A 26,564-nucleotide genomic window follows, 5' to 3' on the forward strand; every position below is an offset into this window, starting at 1 on the left:
AGCTAAGCGCAACCGCGGTCAAGAAGGAGCGCACCCGCGGTGCTCTGTGCGAGAAATCCACCTTTGATTTTTATGTTGACACATGGCATGATATATATACACTTAGTTCATGATCATTTCTTCCTCATTCAGTAGACTAGCAACGAAAGAAGTTCCTCCAAGCTTAGAGCTTTTCCTCTTCCTTTTCAACACTTGGTTGTGACAAATCCGTTTAACCAAATTTCAATCCGAATTCAGATTTGTGTGTTCACATCAAAGGCTACAAGAGGATGTAAGTATTGTTACATTTTCAGCATGTTTGGAAGTTTACATGTTGGAGGAAATCAGATTTGAGTTCTATATTGTGTTCTTATGATTATGGTGATCGTAGATGTACAATCGGTTTGAAAAACGGATATGATATGAGATTGTTTTAGATTTCCAGCATGTCTTGAATTAGAAACATGTAGATTTCAGAATTGATATGTGTTTATGATGAGGATTGTGAGTTACGAGTATTGGTTATTATTGTTGAATTGATCGGTATCGAGAAACTACGCCGTTATGCCATCGAATTGTATCGAGATTGATTATTGATTCGTATATGTGTATTGAGTTGAGTTAGAGATTGATAGAATGCATCTGAACATTGCTATTTATAACAAGACCATAAAAAAATAAATTATATTAAATTAAAGATTGTTTATTTAACTTGAGTCAATAAATTCCCTAGCCAACCGTTGGCTTGCAAGGCATCTACTCTAACACAAGGTCCACCCCCAAACCACCAAAACCGAGAGTACACATGCAGAAATTGAAAAAGGGGTCGAAGGGGGGGTGCTTGTCTTGTTTTATTTTGAAAAACGGATGTAGCCATGGACCAAGTCTTGAAAGGCCGACTTGGTCTCGTCTTAGACATAACAAGGAGATGTTCTAACCATGGATATAGCCCCTAGGGCAGCCAAGATCAGAAACATCACCCTTGACTGCAAACTGAAAAATTCGAGACTCATTGTGACACTAGGGAAGAGTTGCTGTCATTTCTGATTTCCAGCATGCATGGGGCTTGAACTAATGGACTAACATGGTCTTGACACACCCTAGTACGTTCCTAGGTGCAGCCTTGGGAGCCTGGAGTCGAGCCAACCACCTGAAACCTGTCAAAACAGCAAACCCGTGAGGAGCACAAGGAACCCGAAAAATTCTGCACACAATTTTCGAAAATGACTTGAACAAATTTGGGTTTTTCCCTCATGAATCATGCACATATGATGTTTTAAAATAATAATATGACTTGATTGAGGATTAAATAAAAATATAAACATGCCTTGGTTTGTTTTGAAAGAAAAACAAATGAAACAACGATGCGGCGCGGCGGAGATGGAGTGCTCTTCACTTTCTTGTTTCTACTCGATTTTTCTCTCTTATTTCTCACGGTTTCTCTCAATCTTTTTCTCTGAAATATGCTCTGAATTTCAGTGAAAGGGAGGGAGAAGAGTCTAGGAATTAAATGGGAAGATTGCAAGAAAAAAGGGAGAATGAATCTTGTTATCCTTGTGAGTTGGTGAGATAAGGAAATAGAATGATAACAAAAGATTTTTGAGGGATATTTAGGATTGCATGGCCGATTTCTCCATCATTCAAAATAGGGTTGAGAATTGCTTAATTAATTAATTACTTGGTGATTAAAACGTGGGGGATTTATTTCCCAAGAAAAGAATGAAGAATGATATCAAATGTTGAGATGTCAATGCAAATCTTTGAATTGATAATGGGGACCGATTCTAGCTTTTAAAAATGGGTAAAATATTGCTTAATTATTTAAGTATTAAATGGTGAGAGAATTATCTACCAAGAAAACGGATAAGGAAAGAATCAAGGAAAAAGGGTTGTCAAATATTTTAAATCTAGAAATGAGGGAGGGGGCCGATTTTATTTAATTAAATGGGGATGGAATATGGCTAGATAAACGTGGTAGGAATATTGCTTAAATATTAATTAATGAGGATTTAAAATGAGAGGATTATCTATGCCATGAAAGGATTAAGGAAAAATATCAAAGTGGAGAGTTGGCATTTAATTAAATCCTTAAAAGTGAAATGGGCGAAAATTTAAATAAAATGGAGGGAAAAATATTTCTTAAATATTGTATTGTAAATCTTTAGTGTTTTATCTACTCATTAAATATTTTAGTGAATTAAGAAATTAATTATTGAACTTTATTTACTACTTAACTCAAATTATTTAAATAATTCCTTAAACATTCTTTTACATTAAATTAACTTATTATTTATCTTAAATAAATTCTAGGAATATTTTCTTAATATTAAATTTTATATCAATACTCCAACTCCAGTCTGGCCTCACTTATTTAACTAAAAAGGTAACAATTAAACTACTGCGTAAAATAATTAAAATTTAAAGAAAATAATTTAAATCCTCATGCAATAAAAATCATATTAATTTAAATACTAGAAATTATGCATGGCTTATACGTAATCCGATTTACGGGTTCTACAGAATCACTTGGAAGAAGAAGCTACTTGGGAAACCGAGAGGGACTTGAAGAATCGCTATCCAGAATTATTCGGTAAGTTCTAATTTCAAGGACGGAATTCTATTTAAGAGTGGGGGAGGGAAGGAATTGTAAGGTCCAAAATTAAGATGACGTAATCCAACTGCATGCAAATCTAGGAAATATGAAAAATGACAAACTAATTGATTTTAATTGATTAATTAATTATTTGACATGAATGATTATATGTTAAATATGATTTTATTGTCATTATGAATAAAACTGTATTTTTAAAGATTATCCGAGTTGCGATCGAGGAACGGAGACGGGGGGCTGAATAATGAAAAATGTTTTTATTAAATAATTGTTTTTAATTATTTAATATATGAACGATGCTTTTTCATATGTTTGAAAATAAGGGGTTTTACTACGTCGGGACGTAACTCTTATCGGTGTTGGTTTTTCAACAAAAACTCGAACGTACAACCCGGCTAATAAATTCACAAACTTCATTAAACAAAATTATTTTTAATGTCTTAATTAAGCAATATTGGGCCTAAATCACTTGCTTATTGGGCCTAAGCTTTACTAGTAGTTTAATTAATATTTAAAGTTCAATTCCACCCCAAACCATACCCATAACCCCACGCCCCACTCTCCCAATACAATCCAAACTCCCCTCCCCTCATAACACACGAGCACACATGAAATTCAGAAAGAGGATGCCACAGTTTCTTAAGGATTTCAGCCTAGGATGTTTCCTCCTCGTCGTTCTTCAATCTCCATCGAATATTCGTGCGTTTAAAACGCAAAGATATGTCATACATCTCCTTTTTCTTTTCTATCACATATTATTATGGTTTTAAATAACGTTTGTATGAAAAGCATAGAGTTCTCATTTTTATTTTCGTATTTTTGCACCTACATGTATTAAACTTATGAGTTTTTTTATCCAAAATCATGTTTTCTATGTGTCAAGGGGCTGACATGATTTAGGTTATGATTAAGCAAGGTTTTTATAAAAGCTAGAGTCCTAGAACAGCCACCCTACACGCTGAATACACGAACGAAGCTAGCTGGTATTGGAAAGTGATGTCATGTGATTTTTAGTGATCGGTTGGGGGACTTGGGCGTTGGCTCGGTCACGGCTTGAGTCCAGGGGTTAGCCAGGGTGGGTGAAGGGTCAAGGGATAGCCCTAGCCATGCTAGGACTCGAGTCATGGGTTGGGGAAGGAGTCCTAGCTTGCTAAGACTCCCACCCGAGAATCGCATGCAGCGTGCACAAGGGTGCGGGCTTGCAAGGATTAAGAGGCTCGGCTAGGGGGCTCGGGGCTGGGCTAGGGTGACTCCTTGGGGTCCTAGGTGAGAGCTTGAGAGGCTGGTTCAGGGGCAGGGCTCGTTGGTTAGGTCATAGGTGCGAAATAAGAGCCCTTGCCAAAGTGGAGTCTCGGCCAGCTGTTATGCAAGGTTGGGAGCTTCGGTTTTCGGATGGGGCTGGTTCCTAAGGGTGTTAAGGGTCAAGTAGGATCTAGAGAGGGGTTGGCTTGGGTTTGGCTCATGGTGGTGCGAGCTGGGCTCAAGAAAAAACCAAAGATGGCTCTCGTGGGTTTAAAGTATGGTTCAGCTAAGGTTTTTAGTTGAAAAATAAATTCGAAACACAGCTCACGAGGGTCGAGACGTGGTTCACGGAGGCTAAAATAATATAAAAAGTCTAAGTTTTAGATTTAGGAATTTTATATTAATTTTGAAATTATTCTGGATTTAAAACGCCTTAAAAACAAATATTAAAGATTAATTAAAAAGTCTATTTTTTAAGCTAAATAAAATCATGGGAAAATTAATTTATGCTTAAATAATTATTTGGGACACGTTAGACTCAAGGAAAGTAATAAAAATTCAAAAATGTGAAATTTTACGTCCAGGGGTAAAACGGAAATTTTACACCCGAAAATTATTAACCGTCATTGCAGTGCTTTGAATGCTGTTTTATATGCTATTATGATCATTTTAAATGTTTAAGGATTTTATATGCAAAAATGTTTATTTTAAAGGTTTATGGAATTGTATGATTAATGCATGGAATTTATTATGGACGATTAAGTTAAAAGTTATGTTGCATGCTTGTTTTTAAAAGAAAATGATATTAATGCATGAATTTTTATAAAGTGATGAAAATGTAAAACGTTGAAGGAAGTGAAGTAATTGTGAGTATTGAGGTTATGAGGATAAGAATGGGGATAACGTGAGGGAAAAGGTCCCAGAGGGAGCCCATTTGTAGGAGAAGGTCCCAGAGGGAGCCCGACAATCGTATTTCCATTCAATGAGGATAGACCAAGGCTTAGTTGACGAGAGAGTGTCGCTGATGTCCCCGTCGCCCAGTACTGTGGTTACATGTAGATGAATCCGTTGACTTTATGACGACGAGAAAAGTCACAATTAACAATCTAAATTCAATAAAAAGAAAAAATGTTTATGATCATGATAAAAGGATAAATATTATGAAATGAGTAAAAGGAAAAGGTTGAGGTTTATGTGATTTTTACGTAAAAAGTATCTTTCATTGTTGCATGTGATTTTATATGTATTACTTATTATCAAGATCATGGTGTGTTGAGTCTTTAGACTCACTAGGTATGATTGATGTAGGTGATTATGATGTTAATGTTACTGGAGGTCTTGATGGTTGACCTTGCTGGACTGTCCGAGGACCAGCGCTTCTACTTTCCTGAATTAAGATTTATGTTAAAATATTTGTAAGACTATTTATTTATGCTTAGAGTGATTTTTGAGAGAATGATACTTTTCAAGTTTATTACATTTTAGGTTGGTAAACATTTGACGATTTTATGACTTGAGATATTTCCTTTAATTTTCAAATACTATTTGGTTGATTTATTATTTTAAAATGGTGCAAAATATTTTATAAAAATAATATGTATGTGAGGGTAAGGCCGAGTTCATGGTTAAGTTTTTTTAAAAAAGTACTTTTTAAGCAAAAAGAATACCAGACTTATCATATGGTTTGGGTCCTTGCGCAGAAAATTTACAGCAGGGTTAAGCTAAGTTTCGGGGTCCTAAATGGTCTGAATATGGTTGTTTTAGGCCTGCTTAGGTGGTGTCAAGTCATGGTTTAAGTTTGGAAAAGGTTGGTTGAGTTTCGGGTTGGTTCGGGTTAAAACTAGGACCCCAGTTGAAGTTTTAAAACGAATTGTATAAGTTATGAAACATGCTCGAGTTTATATGTAAGAAACAAATATTAATATTTTTTTGAGGTGTTTTAAGGAGTTTGGTTGGCTTCGGGTCGAAATTTTGAGGTCTAGAGGTATAATAATCAATTAGGGTTTCTAGAGGCAATATGGTCATTTTGCTCATGGGTCAAGTTATTAGTCCTGGCAACGCCTCGATCACAATTTGACATGTTTTAAATTTATATGTTATATCGATCATGACTTTATATATATATATATATATATATATATATATATATATATATATATATATATATATATATATATATATATATGAAACATACATTGCATGCTTGATTTTAAGAAATATTTACTTATATGCATTGTTTTATTAAGTGATGAATATGATGACATGTTTTGAAATATGAGAGTTGGTTTTTGCTAATACGGTGACACGATGACATGTAAGGCCAATTTTTAGTGGACGGGTAATGCTGTCGCTGATGTCCCCACAGTTGGGTACCACAGTTACACGTAGATCGATCTATCGACTGACACGATGATACGAAAGTCACAACTAATGAACGAAATTCAATTAAAAAACATGAAAAAGTATATTATGATATGTTGAGACATGCTTTGACACTTATGCTTTGTTATGTTTACGTTTACGCTTTAAATATCATGAAATGTATTTTTATTACGTTACTTTTCACTGTTGTTTGCTATGTATATGTACTTGCTATAATCGTTACTGGTGTGTTTAGTCTTTAGACTCACTAGGTGTGAGTGATGCAGGTGAGCGTGTTGATGTGGAGACTGGAGGCGATTAAGACTAAGTAGGCGGAGCTGGGTGGTGCACTGGATAACCCGAGGACCTTGTGTTTTTCCGCATAATACTTTTATGAGGTGTGGGTTTAAGCAACATAGTTAAATGTTTTGAATCTTGGTTTACGTTGTCGATTCATCGGACTGTTGTTATCTGTTCGAGTTTCTCTTTTAAATCAATAGACTAGGAGATTGTGTTCTTTTTAAATATTTAACTAATTGCAATTATTTTTATTCAGAGGTTGAATGACCTTTTAAAAACAGGATTAACTTATTTAAATGTTTTTGAGCGTCTGTATTTTCCGCCTTAGCTTTAAAAAAATGTTTCAGTAGAATTTTAAAATGAGTGGACGTTTTAAAGCTTGTTGTTTTTAATCCTTCAAAGTTCACTTGAAAGACTCTCGGACGTGTGTGTGGCAGTGTTTTTGATGGAGGAGTGTCTTAGTGTTTTCTAGGTGTGTGCGTGTAATGTGTGATGTAGGTTAGGGTTTTGCAACTCAAGTTTTGATATAAATAATTATGTAGCAAGCTAGGCCCAATAACTAGGTATAATAGGCCCATTAGATTGTAAGAAAATTATTTTGTTTAGGAAAATTTTCAAAAATATTAATCGAGCCTCCTAAGAGTCCTTATTTTCGTCAAAAATCGATTACCAGTTTAAAATACGAATCAACATATAAAAACGTATCAAATAGAACCATTTTCGAAAATGTCATTTAAAATATACCATATATTAAATAATTAAAAATAATCATTATTATATTTTCCCTTAATGATCGTCTTCGTTCTCGATCGCGTCTCAAATAACCTTTAAAACACAGCTCTAATGCATTCTATTAGAAAACCCTATTTTAATCATGTATACATGTCCACCACATTCAATAAATCCAATTAAAATAATTAAATTAGACATTTTTCATTTTTCCTAGATTTGCATGCATTTGGATTACGTTATCGTATTTTGAACCTTACAAAAACTAAAATATTTTCAATCTAACAATAATTGTGATGGATTTGATATATATGTTTAATCATTATCCAAATTAAATTCTTTCATTCAAGTCAAATACATCCATCAAAATGTAACATTACATTTTATATAATAAAGTTGTAACTTATGAATACTATGCATATTTACTTAATTATTTTAAGTTTTAGAAGTGCGTTACCCTTCCCATATATAATATTGAATGGGAGATAAAGCACTACATAAAACAGAAAACTTACTCTCCTACATGAAGAGAAGAATAAAATATTACTTGAGATTGAAGATTTGATTAATTATCATCATTCCACTTCGCATGCAATATTGCAACCTCTATAAGAAAGTAGTCAATGCTCAAAAGAATTAATTGGAAGCTAATCCAAATAAATAATTTGCCAATGTTTGTCGCGACCGGGCGAGTGTCATCACTAAATCTCGTGTTTCTTGAAGGATCTTCTAATTTTTGTCCCTATGACATTGAAACACTCTCTTAAGAGCACATGCATAGATTACAGTCCATGCATAGACGGGACACTCTGGTATGGATCACCAAATGCAGCCACATTTCCAGGCCTACTAAATACAATCTGCTAAATATATATCTGTCGTAAGTTCATCAGAGGTATCACATTAGCTTTTTCTTTGTGAATCTAAGGGCATACCTGATAATTTCCAAGAGTGCATGTTTTGAATCCAGCAGCACAATAGTCAAAATAATACTCCCATGTCCGGATGAACTTTTCATCGAAGCCCAGTGCAAGAATTTGACTAGAAAACCACAATCAAATAATCAACAAAAACCTTATCAAGATTGCACTATCTGAAGCTGAAAATTTTCTTTATAAATCCGTTATTCAGCATGTTGCATGACAAATGATATCGGGTTATGGAAAGATAACATATCAGGATTCAGGAAAAGGTATAGGAGACTGTTAAGGGAACCTCTGGAAAAACGTGTGAGATGCAATAATTTGAAATGAGTTCATTACTGTTACTTGAAGGATTTAATCAGAGTCTACAATTCAGACAGGATTCAATGGCGGAGAAGGATTCACGAACCTAGTTTACTAGTTAGAAACCAAAGATTTTTAATGATGACAAATTGTTCAAACTTCAAATATCGGAACAGCCAGATTCATTTGGCCAAGTTCCTATTAAGAATATCTTTGAGGTCCAAATTTACACTGAACAGTTGCCTTTTCTTTTACCTTTGGTTATCCAAGAAATTTTCCCTCCAACATCTTAGAGTTTGATAATAGTGAATTCCTATGTCTTCCAGGTGCTCCACGCTGCAAGACAACAATTTTTCTTAAATTTTTGCATTGGTGTTGCAAAATAACTGCTTAAAAAGCATAATTAAAATGTAGAAATAAGTTATACCAAAATCTAGAAGCAGCAGCCATGGCTGATGTTACTCGACTAAGTGAAGGGAGGCAGCCACCAGGAAATATGTATTCTTTGATGAAATCTGAGCTGCGCCTGTATTCGTCGTACCTCTCATCAGGAATTGATATGAACTACGAAAAAATCGACCATATCTAATGTTAGGATCACATAGTCAATATTTGACATGATATACCTGAAAGAAAAGAGGTGGTTGAGTTATTTAAACGTTTATGAAAAGGAGACATTTTAGGATGGGTACATATGAATGTGAACAGTTGTTATTGCCGTGTTACATCAGACGTTGAGTGAATCAATTATTATAGATAAATTTATTCCCGGGGATTTACATAGTTTGATCACATTCAATGTGAACCAATTGGAGATACGTGCTTCTGAAAACTTAAAAAAGAGAGAGTAACATTCAAGAGAAGTCTGGAAATTAATTATTAAACCAATACGATTTAGAAGAGATAGTTAATGAAAGTGAAGTTGCTGTTGATTAAGCACTAAAATGAATTGCATTGCGTACCTGAAGAACAAAAAGACCATTTTCTGCTAAAACAGATTCACAGCTTTTGAAGTAATCTTCCATAAATTCATGTCCTACAGCTTCCAACATCTCACTGCAAAATTATATCAGTATAGTACCGTATTTCATCCATGCCACAAAAGAATCTGATAGACTGAATATTTTTAAATTTGGCGCCACGCCAATTCAACATAGTTCAAGCAACAGAAGCTCACCATGATATTATCCTGTCGTACTTGTTGGTATCAGGCAGTTGGCGATAATCACAAAGAAGAAACTTTATGTGATCCTGAAATAAGAATCCTCTTAAACTAGAGACTATATTTTAAACTTGAAATCTCTGTCGTACTTGTTGGTGTTGCGTAGTTGGCGATAGTCGCATAGAGAAATTTCATTTGATCCCAAATAACAATCCGCTTAGTAAAATATATAGCGACGTTAATGCACAAAAATTGCACTTATTCATGTGAAAAGGCAATAGTCAGCATGTCTCTAGCTAGTTCTATATCCGATCTTCCAACAAATGCAAAGAATTTCTTGAAACAGGTTTGTGAACATTTTAATTACAAATCAAACTCGTCATAATAATATGCGTACCTGAAGACCAGCTTCTTTTACTTTCAGTTCAGCATGCTGCAGTTGCTGTTCTGATAGAGTGATGCCCGTATATTTGCATCCAGTTTGTTTAACAGCTTCAATAGCTACACTACCCCAACCGCTACCAATCTCTAGAATGTGATGTTCCTTGCTAATTTTCGCCTTTAAATTAACAAAAGTTCAGCTTCTGGAGAATATCCTCATGGTGATACTGAATCGATTCATCATTAAGAAAAAGGTTTAGACCTTTTCAATCAAAAGAGATATTTTCCTTAGCTGTGCAATCTTCAAGTCTTCACATTGAGTCTTCAAAAGAAAATAATGGCGTGTTTATTACTTTTAAAAAAAAAAAATTATTGCTAAATAGAAATATCAAAACCATCATCTCTAACCTTAAATATTGCGCAGGAGTACGTCATTGTCTCGTCCAAGAATAGAGAGAATAGTTCATTGCTCTGAAACAGCAAATATCATGCACATAAATTATGACATGATCCTCTAAATATGATGGAAAATGTATCGAGGGTAAACAGAAATGTTCAACCACGCAAGATAAAAATACTATAATATACATACAGTATCCGAGCTCTCGTGTTCATTTTGTACACTTACTAAGTCATAGTGCCTTGAGATGTTCCGGCGTGCTTGTGTTAGTGTATTCTGCCTTGAAACATGTTGATAGAAATATTTTGCAGATGCTACAGCAGAAGTGAAAAGCAATGGTGTCCACCATCCCCTAGACACATATAAGTCATACTTTCACATGTTTTTAAGAAGATTTAGTGGGTTTGATGGGAAAAAACTATCTATTCCTCACCTTCTATTGTTTAATTTTGAGGCGGTTCTTAAATCTCTATTGGCAATAAAAATCTGCATGGTGAACATTGAGAAAGACCATTAATTACAGTATGGTACACATAAATATGAATTAAATGAGTGATTTTTAAGATTGAAAATCGTGTTAGAGATGAGGCGTTCATGCTAGATATTTTAATTCCAATTTCTTACCATGAAAAGGTTGAGCAGACCTTCATACTTGTCAACAAAAGAAAAATCTCCATTAATATAGGCATCAGCAAGGCCTAAATCTGATTCAGTTGCAACCTGTATATGTACAAGAAAGGGAATACATAGTAGAAAATTTCCATTTGAATACATTCTACTTTTCGTCCATTTCCATTTCAAATCTTCCAGTAAACTTGTTATTTCATCTTCAACTTTACAATTAAATATTCCCCTGGGTTCCTCGGCACCGTTTGGCTCGTGGGATTGAATGGGATAGTAAATTGAAAGATAAAGATCACATAACTATTTTTAACTCTAATTATTGTAAATTTGAGTCAAACACGTGATGATCCAAGAAGGTTGAATCTCATCCTTACACCATATGTTAATCGAACTTTCAGACAATATGTAGAACACAGGGCGAATATTTAGTTAATATAGTAGAACACGTACTGTAGCAAAAGATTAATACAATGTCAAGGATAAGGTTGTGTTAAGGGTATCCTATTATTACCTTCCAATAAAACTGGGGAGTATGAACTCTGATTGAAACTTTTAAGACGCTATTTTTCCTGGTGCCTTCAAAGGTAAAAATTGTACCACCGTCTTCCAATAATCTGTTGCACCCAAAGTTTGATAATAACGGTTTCTAAATGCAGTTATTATCCTACAAATACAATATATTTAAAAAATTGTGAACAAAGAAAAATTACAAATCAAGAAACTAAAACAGACAACATATTCTCATGATGAGTGAGATTAGCTACTGTTAAAGTCAATGAGCTATCACACAAGCACGTTTCGCACCAGAAGTAACCATAAAAGATATAGTGATTGAGATCATGGCAACCAAGGTACGACTATAGACCTTTGTTTAAGATCGTTGATTACATTCATTATTGATAACTAGAGGTATTTGCAACAAAGTGGGAGGAGATATGAACAATGGACTCAAAAGAAAATGAAAGAGATGTCAAAATTATTTAGATTTTCATTTAAAATATGCTTCAAGACTTCACTTTAAAACACAGTACAAATGGATACAAGATATCTTTGTAACTCCCTCCAGCTGGTCTCAGGCAAAGACTTTTCTGATGGTGAGAAGGATAACATCTCTTTACATATGAACCTCAAAATCTCTAAATTATGTTCCCAGTCAGTAAACCCAATATCTCAAAATTCTCAATGAATAGCAAGCAAAAAACATAAAAGACAGTTTTCCTTTTTTCGTTAGAAACTCACATAAGGCAGCCTGTAGCAATAAAATGATCGAGAAACCTAGTTACAAGAAGACGAGCTCCTGTTTCTAGCCAAGACGGTACCATGTGTTTGGGGTTATTCTGCACATTGCAACTCTTTCTGAGCAAGCCATTTGCAGCTAGTATACCTGCCTGTGAGGATTAGAGTTGAGTTATTGCTCAAAATGTTTAGTTGCCTTTTCTAATATGGAAACCAAAGATTATGCTGACAAATTAAAAATAAGCTAATTTTATCCCTAAGCCAATGCCAGCCAATTTTATTGGTTTCTTACAAAGAATTAAGACCTTCTATATCGGTACCTTCTTTTAATAGGGACACTAAAGGTCTTTTGGTTGGGTTGAACAATTTAGCTATACACTCCACGCCCTTCGTTTTTAAATGTATAAAATTTTAAAAAGAGAAATCACAGGTTTTGAATCCTTATGCACAAGCTATCATTCTTTCATTCGTAAAAAGTTTTTATTTTCATAAGTTGATGGATTAAGATTTGATTAGGTTCTCTTTACGGCACAATGAGCTGTGCACCTTATTGATGATGTGGATCTAGCAATACTTAATTCACTCAGCGTGACCTTTTCAACGAATCATATGCGTAAGTACCTTTACTCCATCCTCGTGGAAGCCATATCCTGAAACAAAATGTAATACAGGAAAATTCAAATCATATTCCCTATTGCAATTCTCAAAATACCAGTGACTTTTATTCACCATACCTTGATATGCTCCGCAGAACCAGATTTTCCTCTTTCCTTGGATTAAATTAAGCTCAGATGAAGCTTTAGACGCAGCTACTGATGGGATTGGGTGTCCGGTTGACCATTTAAGCAATGTATGCTCTGGCATTTGAGGTGGATTCAGAGTCACGAGGAATGGTAACCCTGCCTCTTTAATGTTCTGCACTTGTAGAGTAAATAATTACAATCTTCTAGCATACTACGCATTTGGTACAACTATAGTAAGAGTTTTTTGGTGAATAAAAGTTGTATCACTTGTTCATGCATGATGATGGCAGATCTACAAACCTGAAGTGTGTTAAGCCAATATGTAACACAAACTTTGCTATTAACAGTCCCCAGGAAATTCCATGCGCTCCATGCTGCTGGAATTTTGGGCATTAAATTTTTGTCACGGTGAAGGAAAACATCGCTGCAGAAAGAAATAAAATGTGACGCATTGTGAAAATCCAAAATAAATTTTATCATTGTGATCAAGAACAGAAGCTCACTTTCCATTTCCCAGAAAACTAAAATACAAAGAAAAAGTATAACATGTTCCAAAAATACGTATACTTTATACCTTTAATGTTCACATAATAGCTGTTGGCATTACCTATTTTAGAATGAATTGAAAAGTATAATTTAGTTTCTCATTAAAGGTTGTGTTCCACTAAGAGTACATTATCATGCATTATATTTTAATTTGATAGAGAAAGAGGCGTCGTTTAAAATAGATTGACGGAGATATTTGAATAAACAAACCTGGAATATGGGTGAAAAAGACAACCTAAGATATAATGTCTAGGTCTATGGCAGAGGGTTTTCAAATAAACTCACTTAAAAATTTTAAAATGTTTTCAGTTTGAAAGGAGACCATCCACCCTCTTTTGAGTCCATGTTGCTCAGCAGCATTCACTCTTTTAGCACATAACATAACTCCACATACTTATTCATATTAAACTGGAGCACGTTAAATAAACAAGGAACTCAATAAAATAAGTTTTATCCAGGAACAAAACAAAGAGAAGCACCTGTAGGCGTAGCGAAATGCACCAAGAATTCTCAACTCATCATATGTCGCCTGATCCCCCATCATTTTTAAGACATCAGGAGCATGCACAGCAATTATGCACTCGTCGTATGTTTCTTCCATCCCATCCTTACAGGTTACAACACAACCTGCAGTCCACTTTTTAGATTCATTTACAATGAGAATAATTCATTAAGATGGCTATCGTGTAATATAAAAAAGTTCTTCAGTACATTTTTGTCTTTACACTCATATAGAACAACTAAAAATCGAAACATATTTTTGTTAGAGTAGATGTCTTGTAAGCTAACTATTGGCTAGGGAATTTATTGATTCGATTGGAATAAACAATCTTTATTTTAATATAATACATTTTTCCATGGTTTGTTATTTCTTTATATGTGTACTCATGTGATCAACATAGATAAAAACCTTGATATACTTTAATACAATGAATCGTAATTCGATGTTGAAACTCATTTATAAACACTGTATAATCTAAATTCGTTTCTAGTCGATTCAGCCGACTAAAACATGGATAAAGGTCGCTTGAACTCGAGACTAACATCTTTGATGTTGTGTATCGCGTTTCTTGGTAAGGACATAGAGATGTCCAAACACGCAGATGGGTATTCATATGATGATTATACCGAACTGCCCTCCCTAGGACTTTCCAAGTGGTTATCATTCATCGAGAGTATAAGTCCGTGGTTATGATTCTACAGCATTAGTCCTAACGACCCGGGACAACGCTAAGGCTCTATATGCTAGGGTTGTGCTTTGACTCGTTTACCGACTCCAGGAGGGTCATCAGGTGGTGAGATTGGGTACAGTTGCGACACATGTAAGAGCCAGTGCACTGTAGTCGGGAATTCAACGCTCACCTACTGGATGTGGATATCCTGTGTGATCTAATGAAATAATAATACATGGAATTTCTGGTCAGATTATGAGATGTATATTAGGGAAGAAGTCCTCCAATTGTACATGAGATGCCACTATTTATTCTCAAAGATGTGTCACACAGTTATCGAATTCTTATGCAACCCTCGATGAACAATGGTTGCAGATTCGATCGGGATATATGAGATGAAGGGACCGTACTATATTTTAATGATAACCGACTGGTTCTTACAGGCACTATCAGTGATACCTAGGGAATCATGGGACAATGCTATTAGACGCTCTTACCATGATTCGATGGGTTTAATCAGAGATATGTTTTTGACATTCTCATGATCAATTGTTGATACATAGAATAGGGCAAATTAGAGTAAGCCCGAATAAATTATTATGTCCTGAAACACAAAGAGTTGTGAACTCACGGCTAGCTGTATCCCTGAACCATTGAAGATAAACGAGGTTCAAAACTTAACATAAAATGGGAAATAACAACTGAGTGCTCACCCTCATCATTTGTTGTGACTGAACATACTTCTGAATTTGTTTTCATTTGACAACCTCTGATTTCCAACATTTTCTTGACCTGGTTTCGATTCAAATACAATTTGGTACAGTTCTAATCTAATCTTAAGAAAAATAACATAAGTTTACGATGATAAGCACTCGATTTTAGAATTCCAAAACACATAATTTACCCTATTGACATAATTTTGTGAGCGCAACTTGACAGTAAGCCATTGAGGACGACCAAGGAGCTGCAGATCAAATCAGCCATAGGATATAAGTAAAAAAGGAAAATAGGGAAGGTGTTTTTTGGTTAAATCACATAATGGAGACAACAACTCGCCTGTAGAAGATGGTGATTGCGACAAAATGAAAGTATTGAATAAGCGGAGAAGCTCATTACTCCTTCTGACGAACATGACCAGATTGAACCACACATTGGAATCTGCAGAATTGCATAGAATGTATGTTGGTTTAAGTCAAGGTGATGAGGAAAAAATGAGCCACAATATGTGCAATATTTAAGACTTCTCACAAGATAAGCCTTCTGGAATAACTCAGAGTATCCATGTGATTTAATAAAATGACCCAGTGTTTCATTCCGGTCAATGTCTGGATTGTTGTCAAGATTTTCAAGATAACTGCCATGAGATAAACTCCAAGAGTAAATCAATATAAAAATTAGGATTACACCTCATGAAGGTACGACATCATGCAACTACATATGTAATAGAAGGCCTAATGTACATTATATGGTGACTGACGCTGTCCACCCCTATTGACTTCGCCTCAAGAATATATATAGGTATTTAAGAATCAATCTCATGCAACTTTAACAAACATAAGGCACCCAACAGAAACAAAATCAACATCAAAAGATGATTGCATACTTTCGTTATGACCAGAAATACTTACATCATTACATCATCCTTGAACCTAATAATATCTCTGATCATTCTCCAAAAGTTTGGGTTCAATATGTTCTTCTTTTGCGCAAACAGACCCGATAAACCATTCCGACTTCCCCATTCACATCCTCGGCCTTCGTCCAAGCTCACTGCGAATGACATGTCGGATAGCTCCATGTCGACCCCAAGATTCTCAAAGAACTCCATCATGTTTGGATATGTAACCTGTGCAACAACCAAGCACTTTCTTCATAACCATTATTGACCTTTAGTTTAAATGATCTTTGATCACAGGAACTGATACTTTTGTAACAAGGCATGAAACTAGCTAGCTAGGGGGCGATCACGGGGATAAATTGCGTAGAAAATATTTAAGTTTTAGTGATAAATTATAATTCTTGCTATAATAAAAGTCATAGATATTATTACAACGAGTGTTTGAGGTGCGTGTATAATATATGAATATTATGTATGACATATATATAAATCTTTTATTAAAATTTTTATGATTTACAAGCCGTTGAGGGAGTGGTGTGTGTTTTTCCAAAACGAGTGAAGAAAAACAGGAATCGTGGTTAAATGGAAGTATTATTTTTTGAGAGAAAATAAAATTTTAAGAAAGTTCAAAATTATAGCATGAGTGCTTAAGTATTATATATAGTAATAGATAAGATAAGTTTCTAATTATTTTGCAACTGTCGAAGTTTTCTTCCTCTTTCTTCGCTGTGATATAAACATTTTTTGATACTGCATGAAAAAAGTTTGATATGTATAAAATATCAAAGATGCCACATGTGTCCAGCTCACAAACCACCATGGATTTTGCTCCTGCAATTGTGTCCAGCTCCAAGTTCAGTCTTACAATAAATTTTAAACATCTATTTTTTTTTCTCTCTTTCAAAAGTGATGTTCTCGTCACAGCTTGGCTCATCGATCAACTATCATTGGAAACCTTGAGATGGATAATAATAGCTCAAAAGTTGGTTCTCATACATGTAACATTTTGTTCTACAAGTTCACGAGACTCTCATACACATTGTATTTAATTACATCACAGATTGCTTATTTCAGTTGGATAATTTTGATGCTTAATGAATGAAAATTAAGCAAATTAATCAATGTGTATGATTGGAAAAATTTCAAACGAAGAACGAAGTTTAATGAACGAATATTAAGTTCGGTGTTCTGAATTAAACTTGAAACGAGTTCATCAAATGTTGAAAGAACTTCAAACGAATAGTCGGAACATGTAAGGGACGGAAAACAGAAAAAATAATAATAATAATTCAGTGAACAGTAGCATGCGTGCACCTGCGCGGGCGCCTACTACCCGCCGCGGATCTTTGCGCAGGTGCGCGCGCCTGCCAAGCGAGAGAGCTCGGCAGTGCGCGCACGGGCATCTGCACGCGCCCCTTCGTGTTTTTTCGTGTCCCTTCGGATTTTTCTGGTATTTTTTCATTTCCTTGTCATTATTTGATTATTGTGGTCAGTTACAATGGCCAAGGGACACCCATATGAATGAAAGATCATGTCTTTTCACATGAAAGCATTAAATGATTGTTTTATTGAAAATAAAAAACACATAATTTCATTTTGCATATTTTTCTTCTTCCTTCTTCAACAAGAGAGAGTTCCATTCATTTCCTTGTTATAGAACCTGGATATTTGAGTGCTCATTATCCAAGAGTTGTAGTTGTATCTTAGGAGAAGATTGCCACAAACCTTTAGCACATTGTGAGGGACAAATTCTTCCGAAGGAGAAATTGTTCAACACTTGCCTCTACAAACCATTTTCATAGTTTCTTCTTGTTTTTCCTATCAAGTTTCAATCTCACAAACAACAATCTTAAGAAAAATTTGGATTTTCAATCACTTGTAAGAAGAATCTCAATGGCATCATCATCTACAACACAACATGCAATCGTTGAACCAGGAGAGAAACCAGATAAGTTTTCTGGTGCAGATTTCAAAAGATGGCAACAAAAGATGCTATTTTATCTCACAACCTTGAGTTTGTCAAGGTTCTTGAAGGAGGATCCTCCCACCGTTGCTGAAGATGAGACAGACACCAACATGAGGGCCTCTTTGGATGCATGGAACCAAAGTGATTTCTTGTGCAAGAACTACATCCTCAATGGACTTGACAATGCATTGTACAATGTGTATTGTCAAGTCAACACCGCCAAGGAACTTTGGGATATTCTTGATAAGAAATACAGGGCGGAGGATGAGTCAAGTGCAAAAATTACAATTTTTCTTGCACGAGATTCATGTGGAAGGAATGAGTCTAAGAGAGTCTTCCAAGTTGCTGCTTTGATCGAGAAACTCCCTCCGTTGTGGAAGGATTTCAAGAATTATTTGAAGCACAAAAGGAAGGAGATGAGATTAGAGGATCTCATTGTGAGATTGAGGATAGAAGAGGACAATAAGAGTACCGAGGCCAAGGCAAGTAAAATGGCAGGAAAGGTGGACATTGTTGAATCGAGTTTAAAAGAGAAGAAAAAGAAGTTTGAGAAGAAACCACAACAAGTCCAACAACCACCAAATAAGAAGAAGTTCAAAGGCACTTGTTATAACTGCGGAAAACCGAATCACATGGCTAAGGATTGTAGGAAGCCAAAGAAGGGAAATCCTCAAGCCAACGTAGTTAAAGAAAGGTCGGTACCATTTGATTTTTCTAAACTTGATTTGTCTGTAGTTATTTTTGAAGCAAATTTGGTGGAAAACACCAAAAAGTGGTGGGTTGATACTGGAGCAACTCGACACATATGCTCCAACAAGGGATGTTCTCCACATACACTCCATCGACCAGGAGAAAACTATACATGGGGAACTCCGCTACATCTGAGATGGTGGGCACCGGAAATGTAGTACTGAAGATGACATCGGGTTTGGAAGTAACCCTTGTTGATGCGCTTCATGTAATGGACATAAGAAAGAACCTCATGTCGGGGTCTCTATTGGTCAAACATGGGTTTAGACTAGTATTTGTTTGTGTCTAACAAGGTTGTATTGACCAAGAATGGTCATTTTATTTGAAAAGAATATCTCGATGAGAACCTTTTCAAGTTGAATGTCTAGCCAAAATGTTGTTGAAAGTAATAAAGACAAAAGTTCTATTTACTTGCTTGAGTGTTCTCATTTATGGCATGTTCGTTTAGGACACGTAAATTTTAATACCTTGTAATGTTTAATGAAACTGGAATTATTGCCTAAACACAACGTCGATCCAACACAAAAATGCGAGATATGTATTGAAGCAAAAATTACCAAAGCGCCTTACCACTCGATTGAAAGATGTACAACTCCTCTAGAACTAATACACACCGATATTGGCGATTTAAAGTTTGTACAAACTAGAGGAGGGAAAAGATACTACGTGACATTCATTGATGATCATACAAGGTAATGTTACATATATCTTTTGAGGTCGAAAGATGAAGCTCTTGAAGCATTCAAAGGTTATAAAACCGAAGTTGAGAATCAACTAGGCAAATAAATAAAGAGGGTTCGAAGCGATAGAGGGGACGAATACGGAGCACCGTTTGATGAATTCTGCACATCTGTGGGCATAATTCATGAAACGACTACTCCTTATTCACCACAATCGAATGGCATTGGCGAAAGAAAGAATCGAACTCTGAAAGATATGATAAATGCTCTGTTAATAAGTTCAGGACTACCCCAAAACTTGGGGGGAGCAATACTACCGGCTAATCACATCCTGAACAAGATACCCCACAAGAAAAATAACAAGTCACATTACGAATTGTGGAAAGGTCATAAGCCTTCCTACAAGTACCTTAAAGTGTGGGAGTGTCTAGCTAAGGTTGAAATACCAAAGCCTAAACAAGAGCGAATTGGACCAAAGACGGTCGACTACATATTCATCGGATATGCACATAATAGTAGTGCCTATAAGTTTATAGTGCACAAATCTGAAAATGCAGAATGAATACGGGCATGACATTGAGTCAAGAAATTCAGTATTTTTTGAAAATTTATTTCCTTGTAAAGAAAGGAAAGAAAATGGTTCTAGCAAGCGAAAACTTGCGACGGAGCATGCAGGTCAAATGCCTACACATGAGCCTACTCTAAATGAAAATGCTATACCATTGGAAGGCTCTTCAAAGGAGTAAGAGCCAAGAAGAAGTAAAAGGGCTAGAATCTCAAAGTCCTTTGGTCCAAACTTCCATACTTTTATGTTGGAGAATGAACCAAAGGACATAAAAGATGCTCTGGCTAGCCCTGAAGCTCCTTATTGGAAAGAAGCCATCAACGCTGAAATGGATTCCATTTTGCAAAACCATACTTGGGAACTAGTGGATCTTCCACCAGGTACCAAGCCATTGAAAGCAAATGGATATTGAAAAAGAAAACTAGAATTGATGGAAGTATTGAACAAAGCTAGGCTTGTGGGACGTTCTTGGTGTGTTTAAGCTGACGTGGTGGTTTGAGGATAGAGTGGGCTCGGTTCATGCTGAATGCCGTGGGTTGTTGCTTGTGTGGCTAGGGTTTTCGTGTGTCATGATGTAGTGTTAGGGCAGGCCCGATTGGGTAGGGGCTGAACCATGCTGGGCACGATCCAGAAGGGTCCAACCGAGGCCAGATAATGTCCACACTCTGCTGATCTTGCCTTCGAAGCTGTTGGTCTCACAGATTGGGTGTTGACCGCGTGAGGGTGTCCTTCGAAGGCTATCGAGTATAAGGAAGTTACGGGCTGCTTTAGGGGTGGCCGTGGGCTCCAACTAGTCCAGAGGGGTCCTAGGCTGGTCTAGGTGTGGTGGTTTAGTAGCTGGTTCCATTCGTGGTAGGCTACAATCGAAGAAGGGGAAGATGGGACAACTAGGATTTTTGATCGGCAACTTGCAGAATTTTTCAGTAGCAAGGTTTAAGGATTGAGTCTTGATGGTTTAGGGCCTTTTAAGTGTTTATTAGTTGTGGTAAAAAAATTCGGTTGAGTTTCGAGCCGATTCAGGTTAAAACCAAGACCCCGGTCGCAGTTTTAAAACGAATCGGCTAATTTATGAATTTGACTCTAGTTATGTCTAAGAATGCTTATAAAAATGTTTTGGGACATTTTAAAGAGTTTGGTAAGCTTCGGGTCAATTTTAGAGGCTCAAAGGTGAAACGATAATTTTTGGGTTTCAAGAGCAAAATGGTCATTTCGCACCCTTGGTCCTGGCAGCGCCCTGAGCACAAATTATGATATGTTTACGATTTTTACACAATTATGATAAATACAACGCATGCTTGATTTAAAGAAAAAATTACGTATATGCATTCTTTTGTTTAAGTGATGAATATGATGACACGTTTTGAAGGAAGTGATTTAGTTGTGACTAACACGATGAAACGATGATATGATGACATGTAAGGCCGAGACTTAGTGGGCGGTAATGCTGTCGCTGATGATCTTTGCCGCCGAGTACCACGGTTACACGTAGATGGATCCATCGACTGACATGATGATGCGAAAGTCACAGCTAATGAACGGAATTCAAATTAAAAAAATTAACACGTATATGTTGATACGATGATACATGCTATGATTGTTAACGTGTTTTGACAGGTCACGATTATGCATATGCTTTTACCACGAACATGAAATGTATGTTGATTACGATATTTTCACTGCTGCTTGTTACGTATATGTATTTGTTATCACGGTACAGGTGTGTTGAGTTTTTAGACTCACTAGGCTTGTGTGATGCAAGTGATCATGATTTTGAGGGGGACTGGAGGGGCCGAACTCTGAGTAGACAGACGTGGATGTGCGCACGACCCGAGGACCACACTTTTCCGCACATCATGATTTTAGAAGAGATGAGAGGACTTGGATATTTTATTCACTGATTTCGATATACTGATGATTACTAGTATCTTTATCTTTCGATTAGCTATTTGGAGGAGTCCGATCATTTTAAATTGTAGCATGTCTTTTAATTGTCAAATGATTACGATTATTTTTAAATAGTATTTTTCTTAAGTAGGGTTGTTTACCGGTAACACAATGCTCACAAAAAGGGTAGTGACACTTTTTTAAGTCCCGGCAGCAGCTTCCGTTCTGATAAAATTTTCAACTCTCGTTATGACATATGCTAGAGCTTTCTATGACATAGCACTGTTAATTGTTCTCTTGAACAAATTGATGCAACAGTTAGTTCTGTCTCTTTGTGTGTTTCCCCCAAAAGTACATACAGATTTGCAGCAACTTTTTCCACCTTCGTAACCACAAACGCGTCCTTCACAATTTTCACGATCTCGTTCTCGATACAAGTTTTGCACCCGATGTTATCTAATTTCCCCATGGACAAAAGATTCTTTGTCAGCCTTTTCACTGTCGTACCTCCTGTATGTTGCGAATGATGTCATCAAAATTTTTTATTTTGATAGTACTTATCCCAGCGATTTCCAAGACATGATCATTTCCCATGAATACAGATACTCCTGAGACTGGTTCATAATGATCAAATCTTCTTTCCGAGACGTCATGTGTCACGTCGCTCCTGAATCCATAATACACGTGTCACAAAATTTGTTTCTGCCTTCTGCAATAGTTGCTGCTTCGCTGAATAATAGTTCACCACTGCCTGAAGTACTGGAGACAATTACTTGTGAACTTTTTCTATACTTGTACACTCTTTCTTGAAGTGCTCTTTACCGCCACATTTAAAGCAGTAAATATTTTTCTTCTTACTTTTCTACTTTGATCTACCTCGTCTTTGGCTCCCACTGGAGTCACGATCCATAAAAATCTTCCTCTTATCATCGACGAAACCTCTGCCTGCTTCGAAGTTACCAACATATCTTCCTCATTCTTGCGCCGGCTTTCTTCTCCGAGAACTGCAGTTAAGACATCATCGAATTTTAGAAAGCCCATAATAATATTGTTGGTTATGTTGATGATACGTTGATCACATAAATCGGCTGAACTTTTAAGTAGAAGCTCTGCACGTTCATTTTCCCATATTTTATGCCCCATGGAATTGAGTTGGGCAAATAGAGTATTTAGTGTGTTGATATGGTCGGTCATTGATGAGGATTTCGCCATCCGAAGAGTATAAAGTCTTCTCTTTAGGAAAATCATGTTGTGTAGCTACTTGACCTCGTACATTTTTGTCCGAGTATCCCAGATAACTTTTCCTTTTTTTTTTCTCAAAGATACTTGACAACACTTCGCCTGCTATAGTCAAGTGTAAATTGGCAACAACATTGTCATTCATCTCATTTAACTTTCAATCATCCGTAATTTCTATCGATCTATCTCCAATAGTCGCCAAGCAATTTTCTTTTCTTAAAACTACATGTATCTTTATTTTCCACAGAATAAAATTGCTTCCGTTGAACTTTTCTATCTCGTACCTGCGTACCTGCCCGCCATTATGTCTACAACAATTTAGTAGACTGAACAAAATAATCCCGCCTTAATAAAAAAATCTCAAAAAGTCTTTTCTGATGTGGAAGATCAGTCTAGGCTGCAACCACAGAACATACTCAGAATTATAAGAAATTTTAAACCAAGGCTCTGATACCACTTGTTGGTCCCACGTGCGGTAATTTCAGATAATAAATATGAAAATGAGGAATAAACTTAACACCGAGATTTACGTGAAAAACCCCTAAAAATTATTAGGGTAAAAATCACGGACAAAATGAAAAGATTTCCATTATAATATTTTATGATATACAACTCACTCACTGTGTTTTCAAAGAGAACACACAGTCTCTTAATACAGGAGAACAAACATATCAGAAATATTATAGAACTAAGCACTCAAATACTATAAAATGAGAGAAAACTCGAAAAAAGGATAATCTGAAATGAAGGGGATCTTTATTTATATAGCCCCTCTCCGTGAGAAAACGCGTTTCTCTTCTGCTTCATTTTCCAACAAAATCTGCAATTCAACCAACCACGTTTTTTCCGTATTCAAATTTTGCTGCCAGCCTTGCGCATTTATTGTTTGTCTACCAACTTTGACATGACTTTGCCGACATAGCTTACTTATTTTTCAATCATAGCTCCCTCGTAAATTTTATAAAGTACGAGTTTATAATATTTTTTGCTACATTTGCACCTGTAGTTTTAAAATTTTGATTACAAAACATTCAGCTTTTGGCTTTGATATACATTTGCTAGTATGAACTGACTCAAATTAGATACGATTTTTAAGTATTAAGTATAAAATTAAAATAACTTTTTCATACAATAGCACATTTTTACAAATTTCGGCAGAAACATTTACATTGAGGTATTGATTTACAAATTTTAAGTACCAACTCACGAAATTAGATATGTAAACTAAGATTTCTGGTATGTATAAAAAAAAGATGAAGAAGTTGTGAATAGAAATTTGTAGCAGTATACAAAGAGAGAGTATGTCAATTATGACGATTAGTTTTCCAAGCTCAAGAATCTGAAATGAAATGTTATAACAAGCAAGGTCGGCGCTGCAGAAAATCTTTTTCTGGCATGAGAGAGAGTGCAGAGCGAGTTTCCCTAAGTTGATTTTGATGCTTGTGGATTGGGGCTACAAATGTCAATTGGTTGATTTTAGTGGTTATTCAAGATTTTTCCCCTCATACCGGTGTGTCAATAATGACGTGGCTCTACGACCACCTTAGGTCTAGTTATTGATTGGAACTAGGTAGATGTGGCTCTACGACCACCTTAGGTCTAGCTATCGATTGGAAGTACGTACCATTGATGGTAGATATATCTTTTCCAAGATACAATTGTTGAAAAATTGATCAGTCTTATTCTGTTATATTGAAATTTTCCTACAATTATTAATACAGCAATATAAAATTTAAAATCAATTTATAATTAATGGACTACAATTAAATATAATAATGGGATGGATTAGTCATTTTCATCCCTACCTCCCGAATTGTATTGTATCATCGCTTCAATCCTCATCCCCGCAAAAACAATAATTGAGCGGGCCAGAGGTGGTTTCGGAACCTAAACCCGAACTTATTGTTACTATTATTAATTAATTATAATAATTATTATTAATATTGAAAAAATATTCGTCATACCTACCCCGTTTCATGTTTTTCCTGCGGGACCTCAAATTCGTGAGAAAAAATTGTCATTCCAATGAACTCTTACACCAACGTGAGTCGAGCATTTTCATAAAGCAAGATGGATACAGGACGTGACAAACGAGATCAATCATGATTGAAGATTGTGGTTTACTATCACATTATTACTTAATTTCAATATTGAATGACAAAATGGCATATTAGGAATCATATCTCATTTTCATTGTAATAACTCAAATAATTTTAGATAAAGTGTATGCTCATACTAATATGTTAACTAATCAAACAAAGGTTATGAGATTCTTATAACTACTATAATATAATTTTGTAAAACTTTTCGGCTCTTTAATTATCTCCACATAAATTTTAAGACAAATTGGCAGTCCAGATTAGATAATTATGTGCCAGGCAACAAGGGTGTTAAGTTCCAAAAGTGTCAGAATCGGGTGGGGATATTAATATCAATTAGCACATGAAACCAACCATTGCGCTTTCAATTAATTCCAGTTTAGTTAGTTTCGTTTCGTTTCAAATGAGTCTACAAGAATTAATTTAATTCAATGTCACGCCACCAGTAGACAAAACATACTAGAAGTGAAACAAAAATAAATGTAAAAGAATCTAAGAAGTAAATAATTTTTGGGTAAAAAAAGCAAAGAAGAAGAAGAAGAAGAAATAATGTGACTTACTCGATTAAAAACCATAAAGCCAAGATCAAGTTGAGTTCCATCCACAGTTACAGTTTTAGCATGGCCGCCCAAGTAATCCTCCTTCTCATACAGCACCACCTCCGCCCCGCCTTCCACCAGCATATACGCCGCAACCAGCCCACTTACGCCGCTGCCCACCACCGCCACTCTTGTCTTCGACATTTTTATTCAAGCTACATTGAAAAAAAGAATCCAGTTAACTAACAAAAAAACAAACAAGCAACCAATATTTGCATGAACTAGTAATTCTTTGAAAGATTTGGAATTCTCTGCTTAAATCTAACAGAACTTCTTGAATTTATGTGAACCTTTTGAGCAAGAATCTTGAAGCTTTGAAGCTATGCAAGGGGCTGAGAAGTGTAGTGAGAAACCTTAACTTATTCCACCAATCAAATTTTGGTTTCTTTTATTTGCTTATTTGTTTGTACTTTCCTTTATTAATTAGCTGTATTTTTTTTTTTCCGTTCAGG

The 26,564-nt window shown here is 35.6% G+C and overlaps 1 protein-coding gene across 3 annotated transcripts; it reads right to left on the reverse strand.

Annotated features, from left to right (window-relative positions):
* Window positions 1–7,765: 7,765 nt before the first annotated feature.
* Window positions 7,766–26,256, reverse strand: LOC140827499 (uncharacterized). Of its 3 annotated transcripts, XM_073190173.1 has the most exons (24): window positions 26,074–26,256; window positions 16,341–16,558; window positions 15,961–16,066; window positions 15,769–15,870; window positions 15,617–15,676; window positions 15,426–15,504; window positions 14,020–14,167; window positions 13,295–13,418; window positions 12,986–13,166; window positions 12,873–12,901; window positions 12,255–12,403; window positions 11,527–11,629; window positions 11,016–11,111; window positions 10,825–10,877; window positions 10,620–10,743; window positions 10,400–10,462; window positions 10,254–10,313; window positions 10,008–10,169; window positions 9,626–9,699; window positions 9,411–9,504; window positions 8,876–9,012; window positions 8,704–8,784; window positions 8,158–8,263; window positions 7,766–8,082 (listed from the first exon to the last, which is right to left on the reverse strand). In XM_073190173.1, the coding sequence occupies exons 1-24, from the start codon at window positions 26,254–26,256 to the stop codon at window positions 8,005–8,007; spliced, it is 2,610 nt and encodes an 869-aa protein (XP_073046274.1). In that variant the 3' UTR covers window positions 7,766–8,004. The 3 variants fall into 3 exon arrangements, 2 of the variants coding, with proteins under 2 accessions (XP_073046274.1, XP_073046275.1); XR_012116981.1 differs by lacking the exon at window positions 7,766–8,082 and having other exon boundaries at window positions 8,876–8,974; XM_073190174.1 differs by lacking the exons at window positions 15,769–15,870; window positions 15,961–16,066; window positions 16,341–16,558; window positions 26,074–26,256 and having other exon boundaries at window positions 14,020–14,177; window positions 15,617–15,682.
* Between the last annotated feature and the right edge of the window lie 308 nt (window positions 26,257–26,564).

Source organism: Primulina eburnea, chromosome 3 (assembly GCF_022965805.1).
Source record: "Primulina eburnea isolate SZY01 chromosome 3, ASM2296580v1, whole genome shotgun sequence".
In the NCBI taxonomy this organism is placed as follows: domain Eukaryota; kingdom Viridiplantae; phylum Streptophyta; class Magnoliopsida; order Lamiales; family Gesneriaceae; genus Primulina; species Primulina eburnea.